Raw genomic sequence first — 26,301 nt, forward strand, 5'->3', positions numbered from 1 at the left:
CTGTCCAGGGCACTTGGCAACCCCTACAATACCACCTGCATATAAACATCTTGGAGATGAGAGCGGTACTTTTAGCATTGCAAGCTCTTCAGGACTCTCTACCTATCGGGACTATTGCAATTCAAACAGACAATATGTCTGTAGTGTGGTACATCAACAAGCAGGTCGGAACCAGATCCTACCCCTTAATGTCAAGAAGCACTCAGACTCTGGCAGTGGGCGATGTCTTCCCAACGGTTTCTGATCGCAACGCACATCCCCGGGAAGTCCAACGTCATAGCAGACAGGCTGAGCAGAGCCATTCTTATGCCTCACGAGTGGTCTCTCAATCGGTCAGTAGCGGACAAGATTTTCCACAGATGGGGTCAACCTTTTCGCAACCCCTCTCAACAGCAAGTGCGAAGACTTCTTCAGTCTATTCTCCCTCCCCGGCCATTCCCCCAAAGACGCTGTAGTCCACGATTGGCCCAGGGGTCTTCTGTATGCATTCCCTCCATTTCCCTTAATTCCCAAACTGATTCAGAAAGCGACTGCTTTGGGTTCCAGGATGATCCTCATTGCCTCTTACTGGCCTCGACAAACTTAGTTCCCGTTCCTGCATCATCATCTGCTGGAGCAGCCCTGGAGTCTGGACCCAGTGCCGGACCTGTTGGTCCATCAGACGGGCGGGCTGCACCAATCCCTTCAGTCTCTCAACCTCGCAGCTTGGTTGCTCCACTTCCAACCTTAGCCAGGCTTCCACAGATTTCTCAGCCAGTACGTGAAATCATCCTTTCTTCACATAAATCTACTACCAGAAAAACCTATGCTAGTAAGTGGAAACATTTCTCCTGCTGGGCAGAGACTAGGAATATTGATCCTTTTACAACCCCTGTCCACACTGTTCTGGATTTTTTGGCAGAGCTCTTTGGAGGAGGTTCATCTTCTGCCACCATTAGAGTCCAATTGGCTGTCATCTCGAATTTTCATGCTGGACTGTCAGAGACCAGCATCATGTCCCATAAACTTTGTAAAGCCTTTCTCAAAGGAACTGTATCACTCAGGCCTCCAATTAGAGATCCCCCATCTCCGTGGGATCTGAACCTTATATTATCCTCTCTGATTCTACCTCCCTTTGAACCTGTGGCCTCTTGTTCTTTAAAGTTACTCTCCTGGAAGACTCTCTTCTTAGTAGCTATCACCTCAGCTAGAAGAGTGTCGGAACTTCAAGCCCTCTGTATTTGTCCTCCCTATCTTGTTTTTCACAAGGATAGAGTATCACTTAGAACTAACCTTTCCTTTTTACCCAAGGTTCCTTCTGAAACAAACCTGAATCAGGCTATTGAGCTTCCTGTCTTTTTTCCTAACTATTCAAACAGAGCTGAACAAAAGCTGCACTTTTTGGATGTTCACAGGCAATTACGTTTTTATTTGGATAGGGCAAAGCAAACTAGGAAGTCAGACCAACTCTTCCTGTCTTATGCTGAGGGCAAGCAGGGCTTGCCAGTTTCTAAAGTATTTTTATCCAGATGGCTGGCTTCAGTCATATTCTTCATTTACCAATTAAGACACAAAGAACTCCCCGTAAAACCAAAAGCTCATTCCACCAGAGCGTTAGCCACGTCGGTAGCTTTTCAAGCAAAGCTCCCAATGGAATCTATTTGTGCTGCAGCCATGTGGGCCACTCCTCATACCTTTATTTTTCATTACAAGTTGGATTTGGCATCCAGGAATCGGGCTGAGTTTGGTTCCACTGTGCTCAAGAGTCTATTCCGATGAGCCACCCAGGACTAAGGTGCTAGGGACGCTGTCCCATCCAGCAAGAATGAAGGCGAGATTGACAACTTAACATTAAGAAGTTATGTACCTACCATAACGTTCCATGTTAGTTGTCTTCTTCTCGCCTTCTTTCTTGCATCCCACCCGCCATCCCCCTAGCCTGGACAGACTGAGAAAATTTTTTCTGAGGCCATATTCCTCTACTGGACTATTCCTAGGTTATGTCCCCCTCTGTTACCACTGTAGGTAATCCTTATAGTTGGGACAGGTGTCTCCATGGTGTTAGCTCTACCAAACGAGATCTGGGTATTGGACACCTAGCATTGTGGGATATAGGGAGGGCCTCGAGCCGGTAAATAGCTCTCGAGCTTTGGTATAGGCCAAGTCGGAGCAGAGGATCGGCTCCGAACCCATCCAGCAAGAAAGAAGGCGAGAAGAAGACAACTAACATGGAACGTTATGGTAGGTACATAACTTCTTATTTATTTATATTTCTCATCATGTTGCTTTTTCTGTGCCTTGCTTCTCTTTTCAGCTGCCCTTGGGGTTCAGCAGTCATCTTTGATTGGGGCATCACCTAGTATCTACACTCAGCAAACAGCACTGGCAGCTGCAGCAGCTGCTGGTTTGACATCTCAGACACAGACAACGTATCAGCTTACCCAGACTGCAGCCTTACAGCAACAAGCAGCTGCAGTTGCATTACAGCAGGTAAGGGACAACTTTAAAATTACAGCAGCATGCCACCTTTTTTTTTTTTACTTTGTTAAAAATGCCATTGTTTGCCATAATTTTGGGAATGGGCTTGAAAGGCAGGGGAAAATGTTTCATTGCTGTACGTTGAAGAACTGAGCTGATCGAAGGAAGGCCACTCAGAAAACTCGGAGCTACAATATATAACATTAAGTATCCTGTTTTTGTTTATTTTGTTCTTTATTTCTTTGTTGTTTATAGCACTTTGTGTACTGTGTATTTTTTCTAGCTAGTTTCACTGTGTGTGAGGTATTAACTGGAAATTGTCCACTCTTATTAAGCATCTGTTGGGTTGTTTGTTTATGATAACTTGTTGCAGTTAAACTCTTTTTTTCTAGTGGCTCCTTTAGCTGTTTAAAACTTTCATTTAAAGGCTCACTGCTGCTTTTCAGCTGTGAGTAACATTTCTGCTGTTTGTTTCCCACCTTCCCTCCCTGTTGGTATAGTGTTTTTATAGTTGGTGGCTTTGCAGTTGCCCGCCCCTAGTGTAAATTTGATCTGGGACCCTCCTCCCAGTCTAGTGTCATTACCTCATTCTACCCAGTACAGGGAGAGCATTTGAGAAGGCCAATCAGCTTAGTTTCTGCTACTCCTTTCTCTCTTTCCTTTCCCTCTTTCCAAAAAAAAAAAAAAAAATGTATCTGCTTTTACTGTATTTGTGTTTTTTCCTACTTTATTTTGCTTTTGCGTCATCTTAAAAGTACTCAATTGTATTTATTACTGCTTGGTGTAACTCATTGTAAGCCTTTTAGTTTAAGGACCTGGGCTTCAGACCAGTTTTACATTAGGAAGGTTTGTGGTCTGCACTGTAGTGGCAGAACAGGTAGCTTACATCCTTCTAAGTTGGGAACTGCTGATTGAGGGCTCAGTGTCTGTTATTCTAAGTGTATTAATTCTGGTTTAAGCACTTGGGCTTGAGGCCAGTTATTTTACATTAAGAGGGTTCGTGTTATGCACTCTTGTGGGAGGAGAGGCTGGACTCTGTTTTTCTGAGCTGGGAATTTCTGGTTAAAGTTTATAGTGCCTGCATATTTGAACTGCTTCTTACTGAAATTGGTACACCTCATTTGCTGTAGCATAGACTAGATCCAGGCCTGCTGAATCTAGCTTTGTTTGTATAACTTGAGCACTAATCCAGGCATTCTTTAAAGTATTCAGTTGTATTTATTACTGCTGGTAGTAACTTGATTAAAGTGTAGCTATCATTTCTAAGTCTTTTGGATTAAGCACTTGGGCTTCAGACCAGTTGTTTTACATTAGGAAGGTTTGTGGCCTGCACTGTGGTGACAGGACAGGTAGCTTACATCCTTCTAAGTTGGGAACTGCTGATTGAGAACTCAGTGTCTGTTATTCTAAAAGTGTATTAGTTCTGGTTTAAGCACTTGGGCTTCAGGCCAGTTATTTTACGTTAAGAAGGATTGCGGTCTGCACTCTTGTGGGAGGAGAGGCTGGACTCTGCCCTTCTGAGCAGGGAATTTCTGGTTAGAGGCTTATAGTGCCTGCATATTCTAACTGTTTCTTACTGAAATTGGTACACCTTGTTTGCTGTAGCATAGACTAGATCCAGGCCTGTTGAATCTAGCTTTATTTGTATGCTTCTTGTTTGTTTATTTCCCTGAAATGCTAATTCCACCTAAAACACGGCCTTTTAGCACTTCTGTGGATCCCTAGTGATATCTGCATTGCTTACTGTACTTATTTCCTTGTTTCACTTGAAAGAAAGTTACTGTTTGTCGTTTTTGCATTTAAGTTACCTGTAGCACATTGCATTTAAGTTACCTGGCACTTGCTCACTAAAGCAATTATATAAGTCAGCTCTAAAAAATTAAAAGCACTACACCCTCACAAACTCCCCTTGAGTACCTTGTTCCCCATTGGCCCTTTTTTCAATTATAAAGGAATTCCCAATACTATTCTAGCATGTCCAAAGGTCAGTTGTCAATCTCCTCTCCAGTCCAGCTGGTGAATCTGGGAATCTTGAGGCAATGTTACAACTGCCTCATGTACACAGACAACCCTCTCCTCCTCCCAACAAACTCCAACACATGTGAGAGATGCAACCATATAGCCAAACTGGAGGCTAAGCTCTCTCAACTCAGTACTGGCGTAACCAGTCAGGAGGAGAAGGAAACCGCACTCACTACAATTCTAGTCTCACATAGACCTACCACAACAACAAACCAAACACATAAACACAGAAAAACATACTTGGAGGCTCTAAATAAAAATCTGCCTAAGCAGCAGAGACCTCCAAAGCAGACACCCAAGCAACCGCTACCCCAAAACAAAACACGTGCAACACATAGCTCACAAAGCCAGTGTGCCGAACAGTCACAGCCCTTAAGGCTAAACAACACACCTGATACACTTGTAATAGGTGACTCTATCGTCAGGCACACTGACGTCCCGCTCACCAGGCTGAACAAGGAGAAGGTCACGGTGAGCTGCCTGTCGGGCGCTAGGATCTGCCACATGACACAAGCACTCAGGTCACTCGAAGGCAAGTACAAATATGACTCAGTCATTGTCCATGCTGGTGTGAATGACCTGAGATGTACCTCCCTGGACTACATGAAAAGAGACATAGAGGAGCTCTCTGAGCATGTAGCCCAGGCCGGTATGACCCTGACCTTGAGTAGCATCTTACCCTCACCAAGAATGATGCCACAATATGAAGACAAGATGATCAATTTCAACAATTGGCTTTAGTGTTGGTGTCATTCAAAGGGGATCCAATGCCTGTCAGCCTGGGATGACATGCTCGACAAGCCACGATGCTTCGCTAGGGACGGCTTGCACCTGTCACCCCTGGGCTTTCGGATATTGGCAAAGGCTCTTGCTACCCTCATAGTGCCTTTTTTGGGCAAGGCTCAAAAGACAAACCCACCTCCATAGGTATCACAAGGAATAAGAAACTAAGAGTAATGCTACTCAACGCCAGAAGTCTAAACCTCAAGATGCACGCAGTCAAAACTCTCCTTAGCATGGAGGACATTGATATCTGTGCAGTAACAGAAACCTGGTTCAAGGCTCCCGAGAGCACCCCAGCACTACCAGGTTATACCTCATACCATGCTTTTCGGCCCCAAAACTTGGACCGAACCACAAAAGGAGGGGGAGTATCAATATTCGTCAAAGATACCCACCCCTCCAGGTTGGTGGCACAGCACGAAGCATCAGAGATTATCCATGTGCAACTAACTGTGGGTAAAACTGCCTTTCAGTTTATAGCCTGCTACAGACCACCCTCCCAAACACAGGAACCCCACTTGGCCTTCCTGAGAATACTGGAAAATATGAAGGTCTCTCCAAACACCATTATATTGGGTGACTTCAACTACCCAAACATAGACTGGGAGCATTACTCTAGCTCCAACACCCTAGCCCAAAGGTTCCTAGAATTTATAAACTCAAATGCTATGGAACAACTTGTTACCACTCCCACAAGAGGGGAAAACATACTGGACCTGATCATCACCAACATGGGGACACTATGCTCCAGACCAGAAGTGTATCCCTCACTGGTAAGATCATACCATAAACTAATCTCACTGGATATTCACATCCCGACCCCACCCCCTGCCCAGAAAACCACAGTGAAAAACTTCTCTAAAGCAAATTTCACATGCCTCAAAACCGAGGAAATCCTTCAAAGCCCGGCCTGTGGAAAATACGCCCAGACCGCAGAATCCTTTATAAACGCATTCTATGAACACCTTCAGGAATGCATGGGTCATGCAATCCCAAATAAAACCAAGACCCAATCCTCCAAAGGCAGACGTCCTGTCTGGTGGACCCCAGCCATAAACAAACTATACAATAGAAGGAGAAAGCTACTACATGATAGAGCAAAATCCCAAAAAGGGAAGGCATCTCTGATCAGTATTAGCAAAATGCTATGGGCACTCATAAAATCGTCTAAGGCCAGCTTCGAGAGAAAAATTGCACAGGACACTAAGGATAATCACAAGGCTTTCTTTAGTTATGTTAGGAACCTGGGTGGGAATTCCCAGATATGCTCAGAATTAGTCCAAAATGACAAAATACACAGAGCCCACAGACATTGCCAACATCCTAGCTGACAGGTTCAGTGCAAACTTCTCCCCCCTCTCCCCACCAAAAGGGCAAATATCTATCCCAACAGAGTGCTGCCCCCCTGACATCTCAGATGCTCAGGTAAGAGCCGCCCTCTCCAAAGCAAAAAACACAGCATCAATGGGACCAGATGGTGTCCCGGCTCGTCCTACATGAACTCCAAGAAGAGCTAAACCCAAACATAAAACTACTGTTCAATCTTAGCCTTACTACAAGATATGTACCCAAAGAGTGGCGTGCAGCAACAGTGGTCCCTCTCCACAAAGGTGGTGCCTCAACAGATCCTGGAAACTATCGCCCCATAAGCCTGACTAGCTTGGTCTGCAAAGCTATGGAAAGGATCATCATGGACCTCATAAATAAAGATATTGGGGACCTACAGACACTGGATCCTACCCAGTTTGGCTTTGTTAAGGGCAGATCCTGCCTCTTAAACCTGGTCGATTTCTTTGAAACAGTCACCAAGGCCATTGACGAGGGAAGGTGGTCCACACAGCCTACCTGGACCTCAAAAGCCTTCAATACAATACCCCACTCGGGCATTATAGATAAGCTCACCGGCTTAAATATAAACCCCTATGTCACTAGATGGGTTGCAAACTGGCTCAAGGACAGAACCCACATGGTTAGAATTGCTGGAGCCATGTCAGACTCCAAACCAGTTACAAGTGGCGTCCCACAAGGCTCAGTCCTGGGACCTCTCTTGTTCGGTATATATTTCTCGGCGGTACAGGCCAACACGGAAAGACTGTGGCTGACCAAGTTCGCAGATGACTGCAAACTAGCGCCATAATCAACTCTCCAGCCGACACAAGCATCCTCCAAAAGGGCCTCATAGAAACAGACAACTTGTGCCAGAGCCATGGCCTCAAGCTAAACGCCAAAATGTGTATAGTCATCCCCTTTGGCAAAAACAAAGTGCCCACAAATTACCACATAGGTGGTAATCCATTAAGTACAGAAGAAGTCATTAGGGACCTGGGGACCCAAGTTGATAGCAATCTCTCATTTGACAACCACGTGGCCAAAGTGGTTAGAAAAATATTTTATATAGCCCACCTAATCATGAAGGGATTCACATCTAGATCAGGGAGGTCATCGCCTCTTTACTCATCCCTCATCAGGCCCATAATTGAGTACAATGCCCCTTTTGGGATGTACCTTACCAGACACCTGCAGCAACTGGAAAGACCCCAAAAGTACCTCACCAAGAGGATCAAAGGGCTGAAACAGATGCCATATGCTACCCGGTTAAAGAAACTCCAGCTCTACTCAGTGGCATACCGCCTGCTCAGAGGCGATCTGTGCCTGACGTATAAAGCCATGTCCAACCCGGAATTAATGGACATGCTGCACCTCAGAAAATCCAAATCCCATCGAGCTACGCGCTCAAGAGACTTGAACCTCAGAACTGAAATAAATAGGACATGCTGGAGGGACAGATTCATAACCCAGAGGCTCCCTTCCCTCTGGAATAAAATCCCAGTCCAGGTTAGGCAGAGTCCCACATTGACTCTCTTCAAGAGGAATCTTGATGAGTGGATGGGAGATCGTAGGTTTACCCTGGCTATCACTTCTGTGTCACTGTTAGACAGAGGCACAGTATACTAACCTCAAAAAAAGCCATAGCAAAATTTATTTAAAATGGGTGGCGAAAGCCAAACACACTCTGGCTAGGCTTATAAATGCCCTAGGGCAGATAGCCTAGTATGAACCTATGAACCTATGAACATTTAATTTCCCTTAGTGAGTATTTTGATGCAGATTACCTTTATACATTGGAAGAGCACCTCCTTCTCTTGGAAAATACAAACTTCCTTAATTGTATTTTTTTTTTAATTTGCCTGTGTTTGTTAATACCAGTTTGCATACAAAGAATTTATATCCTGTAAAGAGGTTTACAGAGCCTGCACTTGCATATGCATAACAAATTGAATTTTATTTCACAAGCATGATAACATGGGTTATTACCTGACAGGTTCTATAGGGTTTTGGATTCACATCAGCATCTCTTCAGGAATCCTACAGCTGGTCCACAGGTTATGACCCCTGACCCTAAAGGAGCTAGAGCTAGCTCCTCCAAAAATCCTTTACCCACAGATAAAGAAAGTGGAGCCCTGGATAGACTTGACAAAAAGGTTTACACTTCTGCCACTTTATCTATGAGAGCATTAAACTGTCCGTTCCACATGATTAAATACCAGGAGACTTTACAGGATCAGATGAAATAGAAGCTTATGACTATAGAGAACAAGGGTCACTCTAAAGAGTTACTGGACCGTTGCAGTTCCAGCTCCCAGGTAGCAAAACATTCCCTTTGCTGTGGGTATGATGCTATGGAAGCCTCCAGCAGGCCTGCAACTACAGGCTGTGTCATTAGAAGACATGCTTGGCTGCGGGGGCAGTCCCTTCCAGAGCATGTCAAATCTAACCTTTTGGATGCCCCATTGAACAAGGACTTCCTTTTTGGCCCACAAAGCAGAGGCTGTGCTCAAAAAAATGGAAGACCTGGCCAAGTCTGTGCATACTGTTAAGGACTTTCTGCAAGTGCAACCTCCATATTTCAGTTGAAACTACCCTCCCAATCTAAAGCTAAGCAAAGAAAGATGTGTAGGGAAAGGAGATAGGGACAGCACCAAAGACCCAGGCAATGACCCTCAGGAACTTCTAGACCAGGGAGTTCTAGAACACAGGCCCCTGGCATGGAACCATCATGACTCATTCATGGTAGTTCCACCTCCATATCCCTCCCTCTCCCAGATTAGGAGGAAGGCTGTCATTATTCCAAAGGAAGTGGTCCCTCATTACTTTAGACCAGTTGGTACTAAACATTATATCAGGGGGCTACAAACTCAAATTCAAGCAGCCTTTGAAACCCACACGCTTCCCAGACATTCACCTAACCAAAGAACAGAGGCTGTGCCCCATGTAGAATGTGCTGTGTGCTGAGGGCTCGGTGGAACTGGTTCCAAAACACCTAAAAGTGAGGGGTTTCTATTCTAGACTCTTCCTAGTTCTCAGGAAGGAAGGCACATGGTGACCTGTACTGGACCTCTCTGCCCTCAGACAGTTCTTACATGTTCCAGAATTCAAGATGTTGACCCTTCAGAAACTTCTGCCTGTGATATCTCCAAAGGCCTTCATGGTTACCCTAGATCTAAAGGACGCATACCTGCGTATTCCCATAGAAGAATCTCACAGTAGCTTCTTGCGTTTCAGAGCAGGGACCAGTCAGTATCAGTTTTGTGCTCTGCCCTTTGGCTTGCCTGCTGCTCCTAGGGTTTTCACGAAGGAACAAAAGGAGTTCAAATTTTCCCCTGCCTGGATGATTGCATTATTCAGGCTGCAAGCCTGACAAAACTCCGCTCAGATTTGATGTTTACCCAGAACCTCTTAACCTCCCTGGGGTTTACCATAAATCATAAGAAATCCCAGAGAGACCAGGATTGTGTTCCTGGGGACCCTACTGGATTCTACCCTCCAAAAGGCTTTCTTGCCTCTGGACCAGGTCTCATTCTTGACTCTGTACTTCAAAAAAATCGTGATCAGAGATTTCCTCTCAGACAGAGTACCTCAGGGCCTTGGGTTACATGGCCTGTTAAAACCTCATTATCCCCCCTGGCCAGGCTACACATGAGGAAACCCCAGTGGTACCTCAAAAATGTGTGGTGCCATCATGCACAGCCCCTCTCAGCCAAGATCAAACTGATTCCTTGCTTCAAGGAGGAATTTGCATGTGGCCTGAGCTTGCTCCCTCAATCCAAGTCTCCCTTTTAGGTTCAACCCCCCCCCCCCCGAGCAAACACTGACTACAGATGCTTCAGAGTTATCCGGGGGAGTACAGATGTTCATCGTGTTTCACTGTTGCAGTCATCACTGTAGGGTTCTTCCTGCCGGCAGGCAGTCCTCTGTCGGCCAGAATCCCAAAGTCTGGGTCCGGCGTCGGCTTCAGTCATGCACCCTGACGTCAGAGCGCTAGGAGTACAAAGCTGCCAGCCGATGCCATGTTCTCCAGTCTTTCTTGCCATGCGGTGAAAGCAGTTCGCAAGTGCCGGTCGGCTGACTCCTGATATTTTTTCGTGCTTCAGTCCAAAGACTGACTTCTTCTTCACAAAGCTAAGTACCCCATTGGGGAAACTTTTTCTTGCTCCAGTCCGATGTCAGAAAAAGTTAATAATTGCTTCTTGTGGGAAGCAAATACCTCATAAAGATTTTCATTCTTGCTGTATTCCTTGTTTAGGCCCTGACCACGACGTAGCTAGTTGTCGGTTTTGTGCTAGATTTAACCAACGTACGATTAAGCGAAGGTATGATTTTGCTTTTCACTACTTTGGTAGGCGATTTAATTATAAAATGTCGGACACGCTTCCGACTACCGGAGTTCACAAACAACGCAAGGATAAGGACAGGCCTCCGAGGTCCAAATCAGACGTTTTACTAGCAGAGCCAGCTACAGGTTCGGCCGTCGTCAGTGAGGTGCTTTCGCAGCCCCTGTCGTCGGCCATTTCAGAATCGATTGCCGAAACGGACTCCCACGAGGAGCCAGCTAGGCCTTTGAACACTCCAGCTGCAGGACCTTCGGACAATGCTCCTTCGGATGGGTCCGGAGCCGCTGTGCAGGTACTGGCTTCCAAGGGGGTTTTCAGGCCTACACAGCTTCTGATAAAGGCAAAGCCAAAGACAAAGGCAAAGACTCCTTCTAAGTCTAAGACACCAGCCCAGGCCTCTTCTGATCCGGGACCCAAATCTCAGAAACGGCTACTTAAAATAGCGGAGGACTTACTAACCATGATTAGGGGTTCACATCCCCCTCCAGACAAAAGGCCAAGGCAAGAACTGGATTATGAATCTTCTGATCAGGGATCTATTTTTTCAGTGTCTTCCTGTGAACAGGAATATACTTTCCCTCCTTATGAGGATTCTGATGCTGAGGAAACCATTCCTTCAGCTTCTCCCCCTGAGGATTTTTCTTTTGGGGAAACTTTACATGACATGAGGGAACATTTCCACTGGGAAAGACAGGAGTACTCGGAATCTAAGAGAAGGCTTAGGGATTTCCTTCTTCTTCCCCAACATAGACCCCTGGCTATTCCGCCTATTTTGGATATTGTGGATGATGCCTTTTCTGAGGCTAATTTAACTCCTGACTCCTTTCCTCCAGCCCCTGCTAAACCCGATAGATATTACAGGGTCCCTGATTCCCACCAGTTCCTTTACAAAAATCCTACTGCTGATCCAGAAACCATTTCTCAGGGTCCTAAGGGGGTTAAGGCTGCTTCTGCTAAAAACCCTATTCCGACAGATAAGGATTCTAGAGCTTTGGAGAGATGGGGAAAAAAAGTGTACACTTCTGCTACTTTATCTATTAGAGCTTTAAATTGTCAATTTCATATGCTAAACTATCAGCAATTTCTACTGTCTGTTATGAAACAAAAGCTACGTACCATTTCTGCATGTGCAGATAATAAGGAATTACACGATTTGATGCATGCCACTGAACAAGTGGGGAAGCATGTTTACACTGTGGTTTTGATGCCTTGGAGGCCTCTTGCATGGCGGCTGCCTCTGGCACAGTCATTAGAAGACATGCTTGGTTAAAGGAACAAAACTTACCTGATCAAGTGAATGCAAAGTTACTGGATGCTCCTGTTCAGCATAATGTTTTGTTTGGGCCTAAGGCTGAAGAGGTGATAAAGAAAATGGAGGATAAGGCAAAATCCATGCAAAAGGTTAAAGATTTCTTACAAGTTCAGCCCCCAAGATTTAGCAGAAATTGGCCAACAAAAAATCGGTCCTTTCCCAGCTCGGACAGGCCTCAGAGTGGTAGATACAGGTGCTCCAGAGGGAGGGCCCAAGCACAGACCTCTTACAGACCTAGACAGTGGAGTGCTTGCAACCCCAGGGGTGGAGATGACAGACCTCAATCTTATAGAAAACAGGCTCAATGACTCCCCCTGCATGGCTCCAGGAACTTCTCTCCTGGAAGCCCCTCTAGGAGGAAAACTCTCTCTGACTTACATAACCCAAGACAAGTGGGTTTCGGATGTAGTTTCAAGGGGTTACAAATTCCACTTTCATAGCTTGCCAAGACCAAATGGATGGCCAGACCTACCAAAACACCAATGGTCAGAGGCATTAAACCAGGTGGGATCCCTCATGGCTATGAGGGCCATAGAACTGGTTACACAATCAGAGACAGGGCAAGGCTTTTACTCAAGGCTCTTTCTAGTTCCCAGAAAGCAAAATTCATGGAGACTCATCCTAGATCTGTCAGTTTTAAACACTTTCCTGGAGATATCAAAGTTCAAGATGCTTACCCTGCAGCAGCTCCTGCCAATGTTGAGCAAAAATGCATGGATGGTGACATTGGATTTAAAGGAGGCTTACCTACACATCCCTGTCAGACAGGAGTGCAGAAAATACCTCAGGTTCAAGGCCGGCTCGAAACATTACCAATTCTCTGTGCTGCCCTTTGGCTTGTCTACTGTGCCCAGGGTCTTCACCAAGTGCCTGGCACCAGTAGTAGCTTATTGCAGACTCAAGGGAATTCCAATTTACCCTTATCTGGACGTCTGCCTTATTCAAGCAGACAGCAAGGATGTCTTACTCCAGCATCTGGAATTTGCTCAAAATCTTCTCAAGTACCTGGGATTCACTGTGAACATAAAAAAGTCAAATTTGACACCCACACAACAGATAACTTTTCTGGGTGCTTTTCTAAACACAACAAGCCAGATGGCAATCCTGACATCCGAAAAACAACTACAGCTGGCTTCAACTTTCAAAACCTTGGCGTCAATAACTCCGCTAACTGCAAGGAAATTCCTGCAGGCTTTGGGTTACATAGCCTCCTGCATCCTTCTCATACCAAATGCAAGACTACATATGAGAAAAATACAATGGTACCTAAAAAGTGTATGGTCCCAGCATTGCCACAGTCTAGACAGACAGATTGCTGTCTTGCCTTGCCTACAAAAGGAATTCCATTGGTGGGCCATGGCATGTCTTCACAACAAAGGGAAAGCCTTCAGTCTGCCTCCAGCCAGCCAAGTGTTAACCACGGACGCCTCGGATTACGCATGAGGAGCCCACTTGCAGGGAAAAGGTCTGCAAGGTTTTTGGACAGAGGATCAGAAGCTCCTACACATCAATTTAAAAGAGATGTTAGCTGTACAAAATGCCCTCTTGGCTTTCAGGGATCTTCTACAACCAGGACAACTACTGATACGGACAGACAACACCACAGTTATGTGGTACATAAACAAGCAAGGGGGTTCACACTCCTACCCCCTTTGCAGCCTAGCCATGACTCTATGGAACACAGCTCTTGCTTGCAAAGTGAATCTACAAGCTCAGTTCCTGCCAGGGAAACAAAATACTCTGGCAGACAGCCTGAGCAGAAACCTGTCAGATCCACACGAGTGGATGCTAGACACCCAAATATTCAAGATGATTACAGAGGCCTGGGGCTGCTCAGACATAGATCTATTTGCATCACCCCTCAACCACCAGTTACAGATATTTTGCACAAGGACATTTCACAAACTAGCATGGAAAGTGGATGCACTATCATTCAGTTGGAGAAACCTCTCGGGGTATGCCTTTCCGCCACTACCTCTTCTTCCACAGGTGTTATTAAAGATCAAGCAGGACAAGCTCAAGATGATGATTTTACTGGCCCCAAATTGGCCTCATCAATTCTGGTACTCAACACTGATGAATCTATCCCAGGAGCCACCTTGGATTTTACCTCAGATTCCAAATCTTTTTGTCCCAACACCAGGGCCAGGTTCTGCACTCTCATGTCAAAACTCTCAGCCTGGCAGCCTGGCGAAGTCAGGGTCTATGATTAATCCTTTCCTTCCCAAACAGGTCATGGATGTCATCTTAGAAGCCAGATGGCCTAGCTCTAGAAAATCATATGCAGGTAAATGGAAGAGATTTTGCACCTGGATGCATGCTCAGGATTCAGATCCCCTCATTCCTAATATCCCACTGATTTTACTTTACCTGACAGACATGCTTCATAAGGGTTTATCCTTCTCCTCCATAAAAATACATGCCTCAGCTATCTCTGCATATTACAATACAGATCCTCCAATCTTTTCCCATCCACTTCTGAAACAATATCTCAGAGGAGCAAAGAATTTAAGGCCCCCTAGGACACCACCCATACCTGCCTGGGACCTCAACTATGTTCTGGAAAAACTCACTCTGCCTCCTTTTGAGCCTGCTGCCACATCTGATATTAAGTATTTATCATGGAAGACAGTTATCCTGCTGGCTTTGACTTCAGCCAGGAGAGTCTCGGAGTTACAAGCACTCATGGCTGTGGAGCCTTATATTATTTTTTACCAAGATAGGGTGTCTTTGCGGACTAATCCTACTTTCATGCCTAAAGTGGTTTCCAAAGTGGCTTTAAATCAAACTATTCACCTGCCAACTTTTTTCACTAATCCACAAAATAAGGGGGAAAGGATCTTGCATTCCTTGGATGTACACAAACAACTTCGTTTTTACCTGGACATAACCAAGAATTTCAGGAAAACACAGCAACTGTTTGTTTTTTATGCAACAAATTCCCAAGGCAAAGCTGTTTCAAAACAGACCATTTCTAAATGGATTGCTCATGGAATCAGATTTTGTTACTCTCATCATGGAAAGCAAATCCCAGGAAAGGTTAAGACTCACTCTACCAGAGCTGCTGCTACTTCAGCTGCCTTTCTCAGGGGAGTACCTACCAAAGATATTTTGGAAGCTGTAACTTGGAGTTCAGTGCATACTTTCTCTAAGCATTATAATCTCCCTCTTTACTCTAAGTCTAGGGCAGGCTTTGCTTCTGCAGTCTTGCAGGGCCTTCTAGCCACCCCTTCTATTTTATAACCACCACCCTTTACCTCAGCTTTGGGATTCAACTCTACAGTGATGACTGCAACAGTGAAACACGATGAACATAGTACAGTTGTGTACACTTACCATAAATGTAGATGTTCGAGTGTCTTCACTGTTGCAGTCTGGGTTACCCTCCCTCCTGTCCCCACTTACACTTTCATTAGTGTAGTTTCCTACTTCACCCTTCTTCTGAGATGTATTTGCTACAGGGTATGGGGTTTGTTGTATGTTACTCTTTTTTTTTTGTTTTACTATTTGCCGTCATTTTTGGGCACCTGACATCTGGGGCAAGAAAAACTGGAGAACATGGTGTCGGCTGGCAGCTTTGTACTCCTGGCGCTCTGACGTCAGGGAGCATGACTGAACAGCCGACGCCGGACCCAGACTTTGGGATTCTGGCCGACCGAGGACTGCCTGCCGGCAGGAAGAACCCTACAGTGATGACTGCAACAGTGAAGACACTCGAACATCTACATTTATGGTATGTGTACACAACTGTACTTTCAACCACTTCCAGGCCTAAGGGAAGTGGGACCACAAGCTCAGAGGCAAACACATAAATGTAAACTTATGGCAGTCCAAAAAGGCCTGGTAGCCTTCAGAGAGAAATGGAAATCAGGAGTGCTAGTAGTGAAAACAGACTGTCATAGCCATGCGCTATGGAAACAAACAGGGGACTCCAGACTCGCTCCTACCCTCTCTGCCATCTAGCAGTGGATGTTTGGGAAACAGCACACTCCCTAGGGGTTATACCTCTTGGCACAATACCTGCCAGGTGTGCACAACCAACTAGCAGACCACCTCAGCAAGAGCCTGTCAGACCCCCATGAGTGGCAACTACATCAGGGAAAACTTTCTCAGTATAGACAGAGAATGGGGAGTACCTCAAATAGACATTTTCACCACCTCAAATAGACCTTTTCACAACCAAGGAAAATACTCATTTGGAAAAGTTTTTCTCCTAGGGACAAAAAGAAGTCAGCCTGGAAGACAGATTCTTTCTCCTTCCCTTGGACAGGCTTCTTCATTTATGCCTTCCCTGCAATTCCTCTACTTACAAGGTTCATAGGTAGGTACTAGGCTATCTGCCCGAGGGCATTTATAAGCCTACCCAGAGTGTGTTGGCTTTCGCTGCCCCATTGATTAATTAACTGAGCCTCTGTCAAGCAGAGCCAGTGAAGTGATCCCAGGGGTGTATATTCTGTTACCCATCCACTCGTCAAGGTTTTTCTTGAAGAGTGTTAGTGAGGGGCTCTGCCTAATGTGGTTAGGAATTTTGTTTCAAAGCATGGGGAGTCTCTGTGACAGAAATCTATCCCTCCAGCATGTTGTATTTATTGTTGTGGCGAGGTTTAGCTCACTAGAGCACGTGGCTCACAGTGACTTGGATTTCTTTAGGTGGACCATGTCCATCAATTCTGAGTTGGACATGGCTTTGTAAGTCAGGCAGAGATCACCTCTGAGTAAGCGAAATGCCACTGAGTACAGCCAGAGTTTTTTCAGTCGGGCTGCATAGGGCATATGCTTGAGGCCAGTAATCCTCTTGGTGAGGTACTTTTGTGGTCTTTCCAGCTGTTGGAAGTGTCTTGTGAGGTACATCCCAAATGGGGCATTGTACTCTATGATGGGTCTGATGAGTGACGAGTAGAGGGGCACTATAACCTCTTTATTTCTATATGCGAACCCTTTAGTAATTAGATGGACCACATAGAAGGATTTCCTAACTACTTTGGCAATATGATTGTCAAAGGAGAGATTACTATCTACCTGGGTCCCCAGATCTCTTATTATCTCTTCTGTATTAAGGGGGCTGCCACCTGTGTGGAAATTCATGGGTGTTTTGTTTTTCCCAAATGGGACGACTATGCATTTTTTGGCATTTAGCTTGAGGCCATGACTTTGACACCAGGTGTCTGTCTCAGTAAGGCCTTTTTGGAGGTTGTCCGTGTCAGCTGGAGAGTCAGTTATGGCTCCCAGTTTGCAGTCATTGGCGAACTTGGTTATCCATAGTCCTCCTGTGTTTGCCTGTACTTCTGAGAAGTATATGCTGAACAGTAGGGGTCCCAGGACCGAGCCTTGCAGGACACCACTTGTGACTGGTTTAGAGTTGGACCTGGAGCCTGCTATTCTTACCGTGTGAGTTCTGCCTATAAGCCAGTTGGCAACCCATCTTGTGACCTAGGGGTTTAGGTTCAGGCTGGTGAGTTTTTCTATAATACTTGAGTGAGGAATGGTGTTGAATGCCTTGGCGAGGTCAAGGTAGGCTGTGTGAACCACCTTTCCCTCGTCTATGGCCTTGGTGACTGTCTCGAAGAAGTCAACCAGGTTTAGTAGGCATGATCTGCCCTTAACAAAGCCGAACTGGATCGGGTTAAGTGTTTGGAGGTTCCCAATGTCTTTGTTAACGAGTTCCATGATGATTTGCTCCATAGCCTTGCAGACCAGGTTAGTCAGGCTTATGAGGCGATAGTTGCCATGGTCAGTTGTGGCCCCTCCTTTGTGGAGCGGAATAACCGTTGCTGTGCGCCATTCTATGGGCACGTAGCCTGTGGAGAGGCTGAGGCTGAACAGCATGTTTAGGTGGGGGGTAAGTTCTTTCTGTAGTACGTGCAAGACGCATCCTGGGACACCATCTGTCCACATTGACGCTGTGTTTTTGGCTTTTGAAAGGGCAGTTTTCACCTGTGCGTCTGTGATTTTTGGGACACTACACTTTTCCGGTATTGTTGTGGGCCCTTTTGGAGGTGAGAGGGGGGTGAAGTTTGCACTGCATCTATCTGCCAGGATGTTGGCAATATCAGTAGGTTCAGTATATTTTGTGCTATTTTGCACTAGCTCAGAGCATATCTGCGAGTTGCCACTTAGATTCTTGACATAGCTAAAGAAGGCTTTGTGGTTATCTTTCGAATCCTTGGCTATTTTTCTTTCAAAGTTAGCCTTGGATGCTCCAAAAGATAAGGGAGGAGGGGCCATGGGTAACACTAATAGCACAAATTGGCCCAGGCAGCACTGGTACCTTCTACTACTCTGTTTAACCAGGACGAAACCATGGCAGCTGCCACAGAGCTTGGACCTTCTGACATAGGACAAGGGAAAGATTGTACACTCCAGCCCGCACACCTTCAAATTATCAGTAAGGAGGCTATATTAACATCTTGGAGAAATCCTATCCTAGACAAACAGGTTCAGGATATTGTAAAAAAGGCCAGAAGGCCTAGCACTGCCAAATCCTGCACGGCTAAATGGAAAAGATTCTCCCTTTGGTGTGGCAACATGCACAGAATTCTTTTAGCCAAGATTCCGGTTAATCCTGGCTTATATTTGGCCATTCTCTTTGACAAAGGTCTGTCTTATTTCTCCATAAAAATTCATTCCATGGCTATTTCATTCCACATTCCTGCCCAACCTCTTTCTTCTCTCACCCCTTATGAAACAGTTTCTTAGAGTGATCATCCACATCAGGCCACACAGAAGGCCTCCGATCCCACCTTGGGACCTTAATTTTATTTTGGAGAAACTTACTCTTCCACCATTCAAACTAGCTGTTTCCGCTGACTTAAAATTCTTGACATGGAAGGTTGTTTTCTTGTTAGCCATTACTTCTGCTTGAAGGGTTTTCTGAACTGCAGGCACTCATGGCAGTGGAACCTTTCCTCATCTTCCACTTAGACAGTCTGTCACTCAGGACTAACCCCTATTTTATGCCCAAGGTGTTGACAAACGCCTCCTTAAATCAAGCCGTAAATCTGCTCACTTGCTTCCCCAAACCAAAAAAAACTAAGGGGAAAGAATTCTTCATTCCTTGGATGTGCATAGACAGCTCCATTACTGTCTTGATAGAACTAAAACTTTGAGGAAATCAGACCAGCTGTTTGTGGCCTTTGCCACTGGTTCTGAAGGGAAACCAGATTCCAAGCATACCATCTCTAAATGGATCTCTCGGTGTATCTCCTTTTGTTACAGCCATCATGGTAAAAAGCCACCTGATGCTCTGAGGACACACTCCTCCTGGGCAACTGTTGCCACTACCTTCCTAAAAGGGGATACCCACCAAAGACATCCTGGAAGCTGATACCTAGTCTTAAGTGCATACCTTTACCAAACATTACCATCTATCAGCCTTCTCCAAGTCCAGAGCAGGATTTTCCACTGCCATCTTGCAGGCATCCTCAACTATTCTTAATCTTCCATCCCCCATTCTTCTCAGCTTTTGTAATCATCCCACAAGTCAGGACTGCAACAGTGAAACACAAAGACCATAGTACATTTGTGTATACTTACTATGAATGTAGATGTTTGAGTGTATTCACTGTTGCAGTATTCTTTCCCTCCGTAGCCTACAGGATAGGCTTGAACAAGCTTCTTCTCAGTCAGGGAGAAACACTTCCTGCACTTTCCATTCTTAGGTTCAGTGTTCCAGGCTCTTGACATCAGGGTCCATCTAAGGAGGCTCCTACCTTCAGGGGGCAAGATAATACTGAGCTGATGATGCTGATTGACTCCCCTTATACTTGAGTATACTGATGTTGGTCAGGCCGTCTGCTGTCTGTTGGAGGAGGGGTACTTTTTTCTGGTAGTTGGTCTGGCTAGGGGCTTCCATGGCAGGAAATCCTACAAGTCAGGACTGCAACAGTGAATACACTTGAACATCTACATTTATGGTAAGTATACACAGCTGTACTTTCCTTATCAGACCTCCAGCTGAACAGGTTTTTGAGAAGCTAGAAAAAAAGGAAAGCAAATAAAAACTGTGAAGGAATTTTTGTCTTCAAGACTAAGGAACAGGAGGAATTACCCCTCAAAACCTTGGCCTTTCCTCCTAGACAACACAAGGGGAGGCTTCCCTGTGGCAAGAGACCCAGGTAGTCCAGGATGTGGCAAACTGAACCATCACACAGAAAATGGAGCTCCGAAGAATCCACCGAGCAAAGAGACCAACTGTGACTATATTCAACCACAGCTTTCCATACCCCTGCCACCCCCCCCCCAAAAAAAAAACTCTGACTGGAAGACTCTCCTTCTTCCAGAATCAACACCCAGTCCAGAAATATCCCACCCTTCCTTGGCATTCCAAAACCACCAAGTCTCTTATCACCTATCCTCGGGTATTACTTCAGCAAGGCTCCATTCAACCTGTTCCACCAGGTCAGGATGGAAAAGGCTTCTAACTCAAAGATCTTTCTAGTTCCAAGAAAGGGAGGTCACCTGCAGGCCCATCTTAGACCTTTCAAAGCTAAACAAGTTTGTCAGTATCCCAAAGTCCAAAATGCTTACTTAACAAAAATTAGTCCCTATGATCTTCCAAGATGCGTTCATAGTCATTCTTGACCTAAAAGACTTGTATCTCCATGTCCCCATAGCAGACAACCACAGAAATACCTGAAGTTTGTAGTAGCAGGCTCTTACTTCCAATTCTGTGCTTTATTTGGTTTAATTTCTCCAAATCTTTTGAGTTTCTAATACCATGGCAGGAATGGCTAAGTCATGGTGTAATTGCATTTCATGAAATTAGTACTGTTTCAGTCTTTGGTGTTAACCAGAAGAGCTATTTGCAGTATCTGCAATGTGCCCAGAATTGCCTCCTGCAATTCATAACAGATTGGGCAATGCAGTGGTGCAGTGGTTAGCGTTTTCGCCTCACAGGAAGAGTTTTTTTGGTTTGATTCTTCACTGGGGTGCCTTCTGTGTAGAGTCTGCGTGTCCTCCCTGTGTTTGATACCTACTCTTCAGAGCAGGCTACATGCACTATCAGTTCTCTGCACTGCCCTTTGGCTTATCTACTGTGCCCAGTGTATTCACAAAGTGCCTAGCTCCAGTCATTGCATTTTGCAGTCAAAGAAATATTCAAATATGCCCATACCTTGACTATTGTCTAATTCAGGCAGAAAGCCAGAACATACTATTAAATCATGTGGCATTTGTAAAGAAATTACTAACTTCTCTGGGGTACACCATAAACGAAAAGAAATCACATCTAGTACTCTGCCAACAAATTGTATTCCTGGGAGCAAGCTTGAATACAACTTCCCAGATGGCATACCTCACACCAGAGAAACAAGTTCATTTGACATCCTACTCCAAACTACTGGCCACAGAGACCCAGCTATCTGCAAGGAAAATACTGCAAGCCCTGGGCTTCATGGCCTTTTGCATTCTACTAATTCCATATGCGGAAACTACAATGGTATCTAAAAAGCCTATGGTGCCAACATTTTCAGGACTTAGAATCAATGATTCCTATCATAGCTTATCTAAAGACTAGAAATCCTTTGGTGGGCAGAGGCCTGGTGCATTCAGGGCAAATGGAACCCGAGTCAAATGCACCTGCATATCAATCAAAAAGAAATGTTAGCTGTACAGAATGCTCTGACAGCCTTCAAGGACCACATTCTTCCAGGACAATTGTTGGTAAAGATGGACAACACCACTGTTATGTGGTACATAAACAAGCAGGGGGGGACCCATTCATATCCCCTCTGCAGACTAGCCATGGCTCTGTGGAACACAGTCTTGAGCTACCAAGTGCACCTACAAGCTCAAGGTCCTGCCAGGCAAGCTAAATACCCTGGCAGATGACCTAAGCAGAAGTCTCATGGACCCACATGAGTGGAAACTGGAACCAAAGATATTCAACATTTTGAGAATCGAATGGGGGAGCCCAGAGATAGACCTGTTTGCCTTCCCTCAGAACTACCAGTTGGACAAATTCTGCACAAGGACTCCCCATAGACAAGCTTGAAAAGTAGATGCCCTGTCCTTCAGCTGGAAAAATCTATCAGTTTATGCCTTTCCCCCTCTGCCTCTCCTCTCCAAAGTGCTACTAAAGATAAAACAAGACAAACGAAGGACAATACTTATTGCACCAGACTGGCCACACCAACACTGGTACCCCCTCATGCGCAGTGTGTCACTTCTGGAACCATGGCACCTGCCTCAGACCCCTGCCCTGCTGTCCCCATAGCTTCAAACCCTGAATCTTGCAGCCTGGCTAATTGCATGACCTCTCCTTTACCATCCCTCAGTAAGCAAGTGATGGATGTCATTCTGGATGCAAGGAGGCCTAGTACTAGAAAATTCTATGCTGAAAAATGGAAGAGATTCTGTTCCCGCAACCAAACACAGGAGATGGACACAACGGTGCCCAATTTACCGCTCATTCTTCAATACATAACTGAGATGCTTCACAAGGGCCTTTCCTTGTCTTCCATCAAAATCCATGCCTTCGCCATCTCAGCTCATTATAATACAGAACCCACCCCTCTTCTCTCATCCACTACTGAAGCAATTCCTTAGAGGGGCCAAAAACTTAAGACCACCCAGGAGAGCCCCTACTCCTGCCTGGGACTATAACTCTGTATTGGAAAAACTCATTCTACCTCCCTCTGAGCTAGCTGCAAATGCAGAGTTGAAATTCCTTTCTTGGAAAACAGCCTTCTTCCTAGCCATCACTTCAGCAAGAAGGGTGTCTGAATTACAGGCCCTCATGGCAGTGGAGCCTTTCATCATCTTTCATGTGGACAGGGTGTCCCTCAGGACCAATCCCTCCTTTATGCCCAAGGTGGTATCCAGTATGGCCCTTAATCAGTCCATTCATTTGCCAACCTTCTTTTCTAATCCACAGAACAAAGGGGAACGAATACTGCACTCCTTGGACGTGCACAGACAACTCAGATTTTACTTGGACAGGACTAAGCCTCTCAGGAAATCTGAACAACTGCTGATTCCATTTGCTGCAGGGGCAGAGGGGAAGGTTATTTCAAAGCAGACCATTTCTAAATGGATAGGCCATTGCATTCATTTTTGCTATAAGCATCATAGAAAACCTACCCCACAGGGAATAAGACCACATTCAACCAGGGCTGCATCTACCTCTACAGCCTTTCTCGGAGGGGTCCCTACCAGGGACATCCTAGATGCTGCTACCTTGAGTTCTGTACATACCTTCACCAAGCATTACCACTTGCCAATTTTTTCTAAATCCAGAGCTGGTTTTGCCACTGCAGTCTTGCAGGGCCTTGTAGCTGGTCCTAATGCTGTCTAACTGCCTCCTCCCTTCCTTAGCTTTGGGAATCTACCCAAATGTAATGACTGCAACAGTGAAACATGAAGAACATAGTACAGTTGTGTGCATTTACCATAAATGTAGATGTTAGAGTGTATTCACTGTTGCAGTCCTGGTTACCCTCCCTCCAGCCTCCTGACTTCAGTTGGCTATACCTCTATTCTTGCTTGCTATGCTTAAAGCTTTCTGGTGTATTTGCTTTTTGTTGGAGGTGTAACCTTGTATGTAATTGCTTCCCATTATGGGGCACGTGAATTCTAGGGCAAGAAAAACTGATGTAATGGCATCATATGCATGTTTTATACCCCTGACAACCTGACATCATGGAAGATGAGACAGCAACCAACGCAGGACCCAAGACTTTGATAATCAGGCTGACTGAGGGCTACCTGCAAGCAGATAACCCAAATGTAATGACTGCAACAGTGAATACACTCGAACATCTACATTTATGGTAAGTGTACACAACTGTACTTTCTTAGGTGTCTTAAGTCGTTTTCAGTATTAGTTTTAGTCTTCTGAAGTATTCATTACTAGGTTTTATTCCCATTTGTTCATGTTTTATTACAATTCCTTCATCAGTTCCCAACTATTTATAAACTCCTTTCTGGTCAAGTTCCTTTTTGTCACTTTCCTGTCTCAGATTGGTGTTTTCTTGGTACTGCAACTTTCCTGCTTTAAAATGTTGCTTTTGCACGTTTGTCAAGACCAGATGTCATTCTTGTATCATCTGGGAAAGTTTTAAAAACTTGCAGTTGTGTTTTCAACTCCTTATCTGATGAACAATACAGTTTTAAGTCATCCTCAAAAAGTAGATGAGAAGTCTTTAAGCCGGATTGTTTTCTGGGAGCCAAATATAAGAAAGACCTGATCTGTTAAGTAAACAGCTTAATGGGTTAAGAGCAAGACAAAACAGCACTGACAAGAATCACCCTGGAATATCCCCCTATGAATTTTTATTCCTGGGATAATAATTTGCCCTTTGTTATGGTTTAATTTCAGAGTGGTCTGTAATTGATTAATGTTGGGTGTATCTTATACATCTGTAAGCACTTCTTTATCCATGAATGTGGGATGCTGTCAAATGATTTATTGCAATCTATCCATGCCATACTTAGATTCCTTCCCTTTTACAATTCCCCATTATGGCTATATTTAGCAACAAATGATCCTTTGTTCCGTATGATTTTGTTTTGTTACCCTTTTGTTTTATTGCCATGATTGAGTTTTTTTCTAATTTATAAACGCTGTCTGCATCAATTCTATTATATAGTTTGTATTCCACCAGAAGGAAAGTTATTGGTGTATAGTTTTTAGGGTGGTTTGTTAGGCTCAGTCTTTGAGTGAGTATCATTTTCCCTGTTGTTAACCAGGTTGGCATCTTTACCATTTGGGCTGTCTGCTGCTCCCAGTTTAAACAAAATGCTTAGCTCCTCTGACAGCACAGTGCAGAACTCTGGGAGCTCATATTTACTCTTACTTAGTCAACTGTCTCATTCAATGAAAAACAGAGACCCTAGACACCTTGCAGATCACAGTAGACTACTTTCAGAAGGTAGGTCTCGCATTAAATTTTCAGAAGTCGCAAACTGTTTCTCTGACATGGATCTTGTTACTGGAAGCCCTCATAAGTTCAGATCAACAGAAAGGCTTCCTTTCCCAGGACAAGATACATTTCCTGACATACTACCTTACTGTCCTGTTTCCAAAACAACATCTCAGCAAAGGAATTTCTAAGGATTCTAGGTTACATGGCTTCATGCATTCTCATAATCCTACTTGCAAAGTTGTACATCAGAAAACTTCAGTGGTTCCTATAAAATGCTTGGTAACAGTATTCTCAACCCCTGCATATCCTATTGCCACTCCTGCCGTGCCTGAAGAAGTAGCTCTTGTGGTAGAAGAAAACCATACTGCAGAACCAAGCAGCATATTTCTCTTTACCAGAAGAGAACAAGACCATCACCATGGACAGTTCATGCAAGACTTGGGGGGCCTACTTAGGTTCCATGAAAGTGAAGGGCATCTGGATACCACTGCAGAAAAAAATTGCATATAAGTCAGAAGGGGCTACTTGCAGTCTTCCTGTCCATAAAGGCTTTTCAGCAGAATTTGAGCTGAGGGACCGTGCATATCTGGACAACGCACAACAGCACAGTGTTGTACTAGATAAATAGGCAAGGTGGTGCCCTGTCCTACCCTTTGTGCAGCCTCACAAGGAAGATTTGGATTCTGGCTCAAGAACTAGGGCTAACTCCCATAGCATCTTCTATTCATGGTCAGAATACTACCCGGCAGATTCTGTAAGCCAGAATCTTCTAGACCCCAGTGAATGGATGTTGAAGAGAGAGGTGTTCTTGGACTTAACCCTAGAATGGGAGTTCCCCTTAGTAGATTTTTTCACTTCTCATCAGACCAGACAACTACAGATGTTCTGCTTCAGAACTCAACAGACAGGTATTTGGAAAATAGATGCTTTCTCTTTCACATGGACAGACTTGTTCTTGTCTGCATTCTTGTCTGCATTCTCACCTTGCCTCTGATCCTCAGGGGACTGATAAAAGTCAGGGAGACAGACCCAGCATGATCCTAGTGGCCCCCTTCTGGCTGAGGCAACACTGGTTGTCCCATCTCCTGACCCTCAGCGAGTGGAAATTCTGCACTCTGTTTCAGGAAGTAGATCTCCTCAGCCAAGCCAAGGAATCAGTATTCCATCCTTAGCTAACCACACTCAGATTAAC

At 45.0% G+C, this 26,301-nt stretch overlaps 1 protein-coding gene across 1 annotated transcript in view; it reads left to right on the top strand.

The window, feature by feature from the left end:
* CCAR1 (cell division cycle and apoptosis regulator 1) overlaps window positions 1-26,301 on the top strand; it is a 2,906,903-nt gene that overhangs the window by 188,684 nt on the left and 2,691,918 nt on the right. The window contains exon 4 of the mRNA XM_044056158.1: window positions 2,294-2,469. Within this exon, the coding sequence (XP_043912093.1) occupies window positions 2,294-2,469 (176 nt within the window). The remainder of the gene's footprint in view (window positions 1-2,293; window positions 2,470-26,301) is intronic.

This window comes from Protopterus annectens, chromosome 14.part0 (genome assembly GCF_019279795.1).
Source record: "Protopterus annectens isolate FY-2018-M chromosome 14.part0, PAN1.0, whole genome shotgun sequence".
Lineage (NCBI taxonomy): Eukaryota > Metazoa > Chordata > Ceratodontiformes > Protopteridae > Protopterus > Protopterus annectens.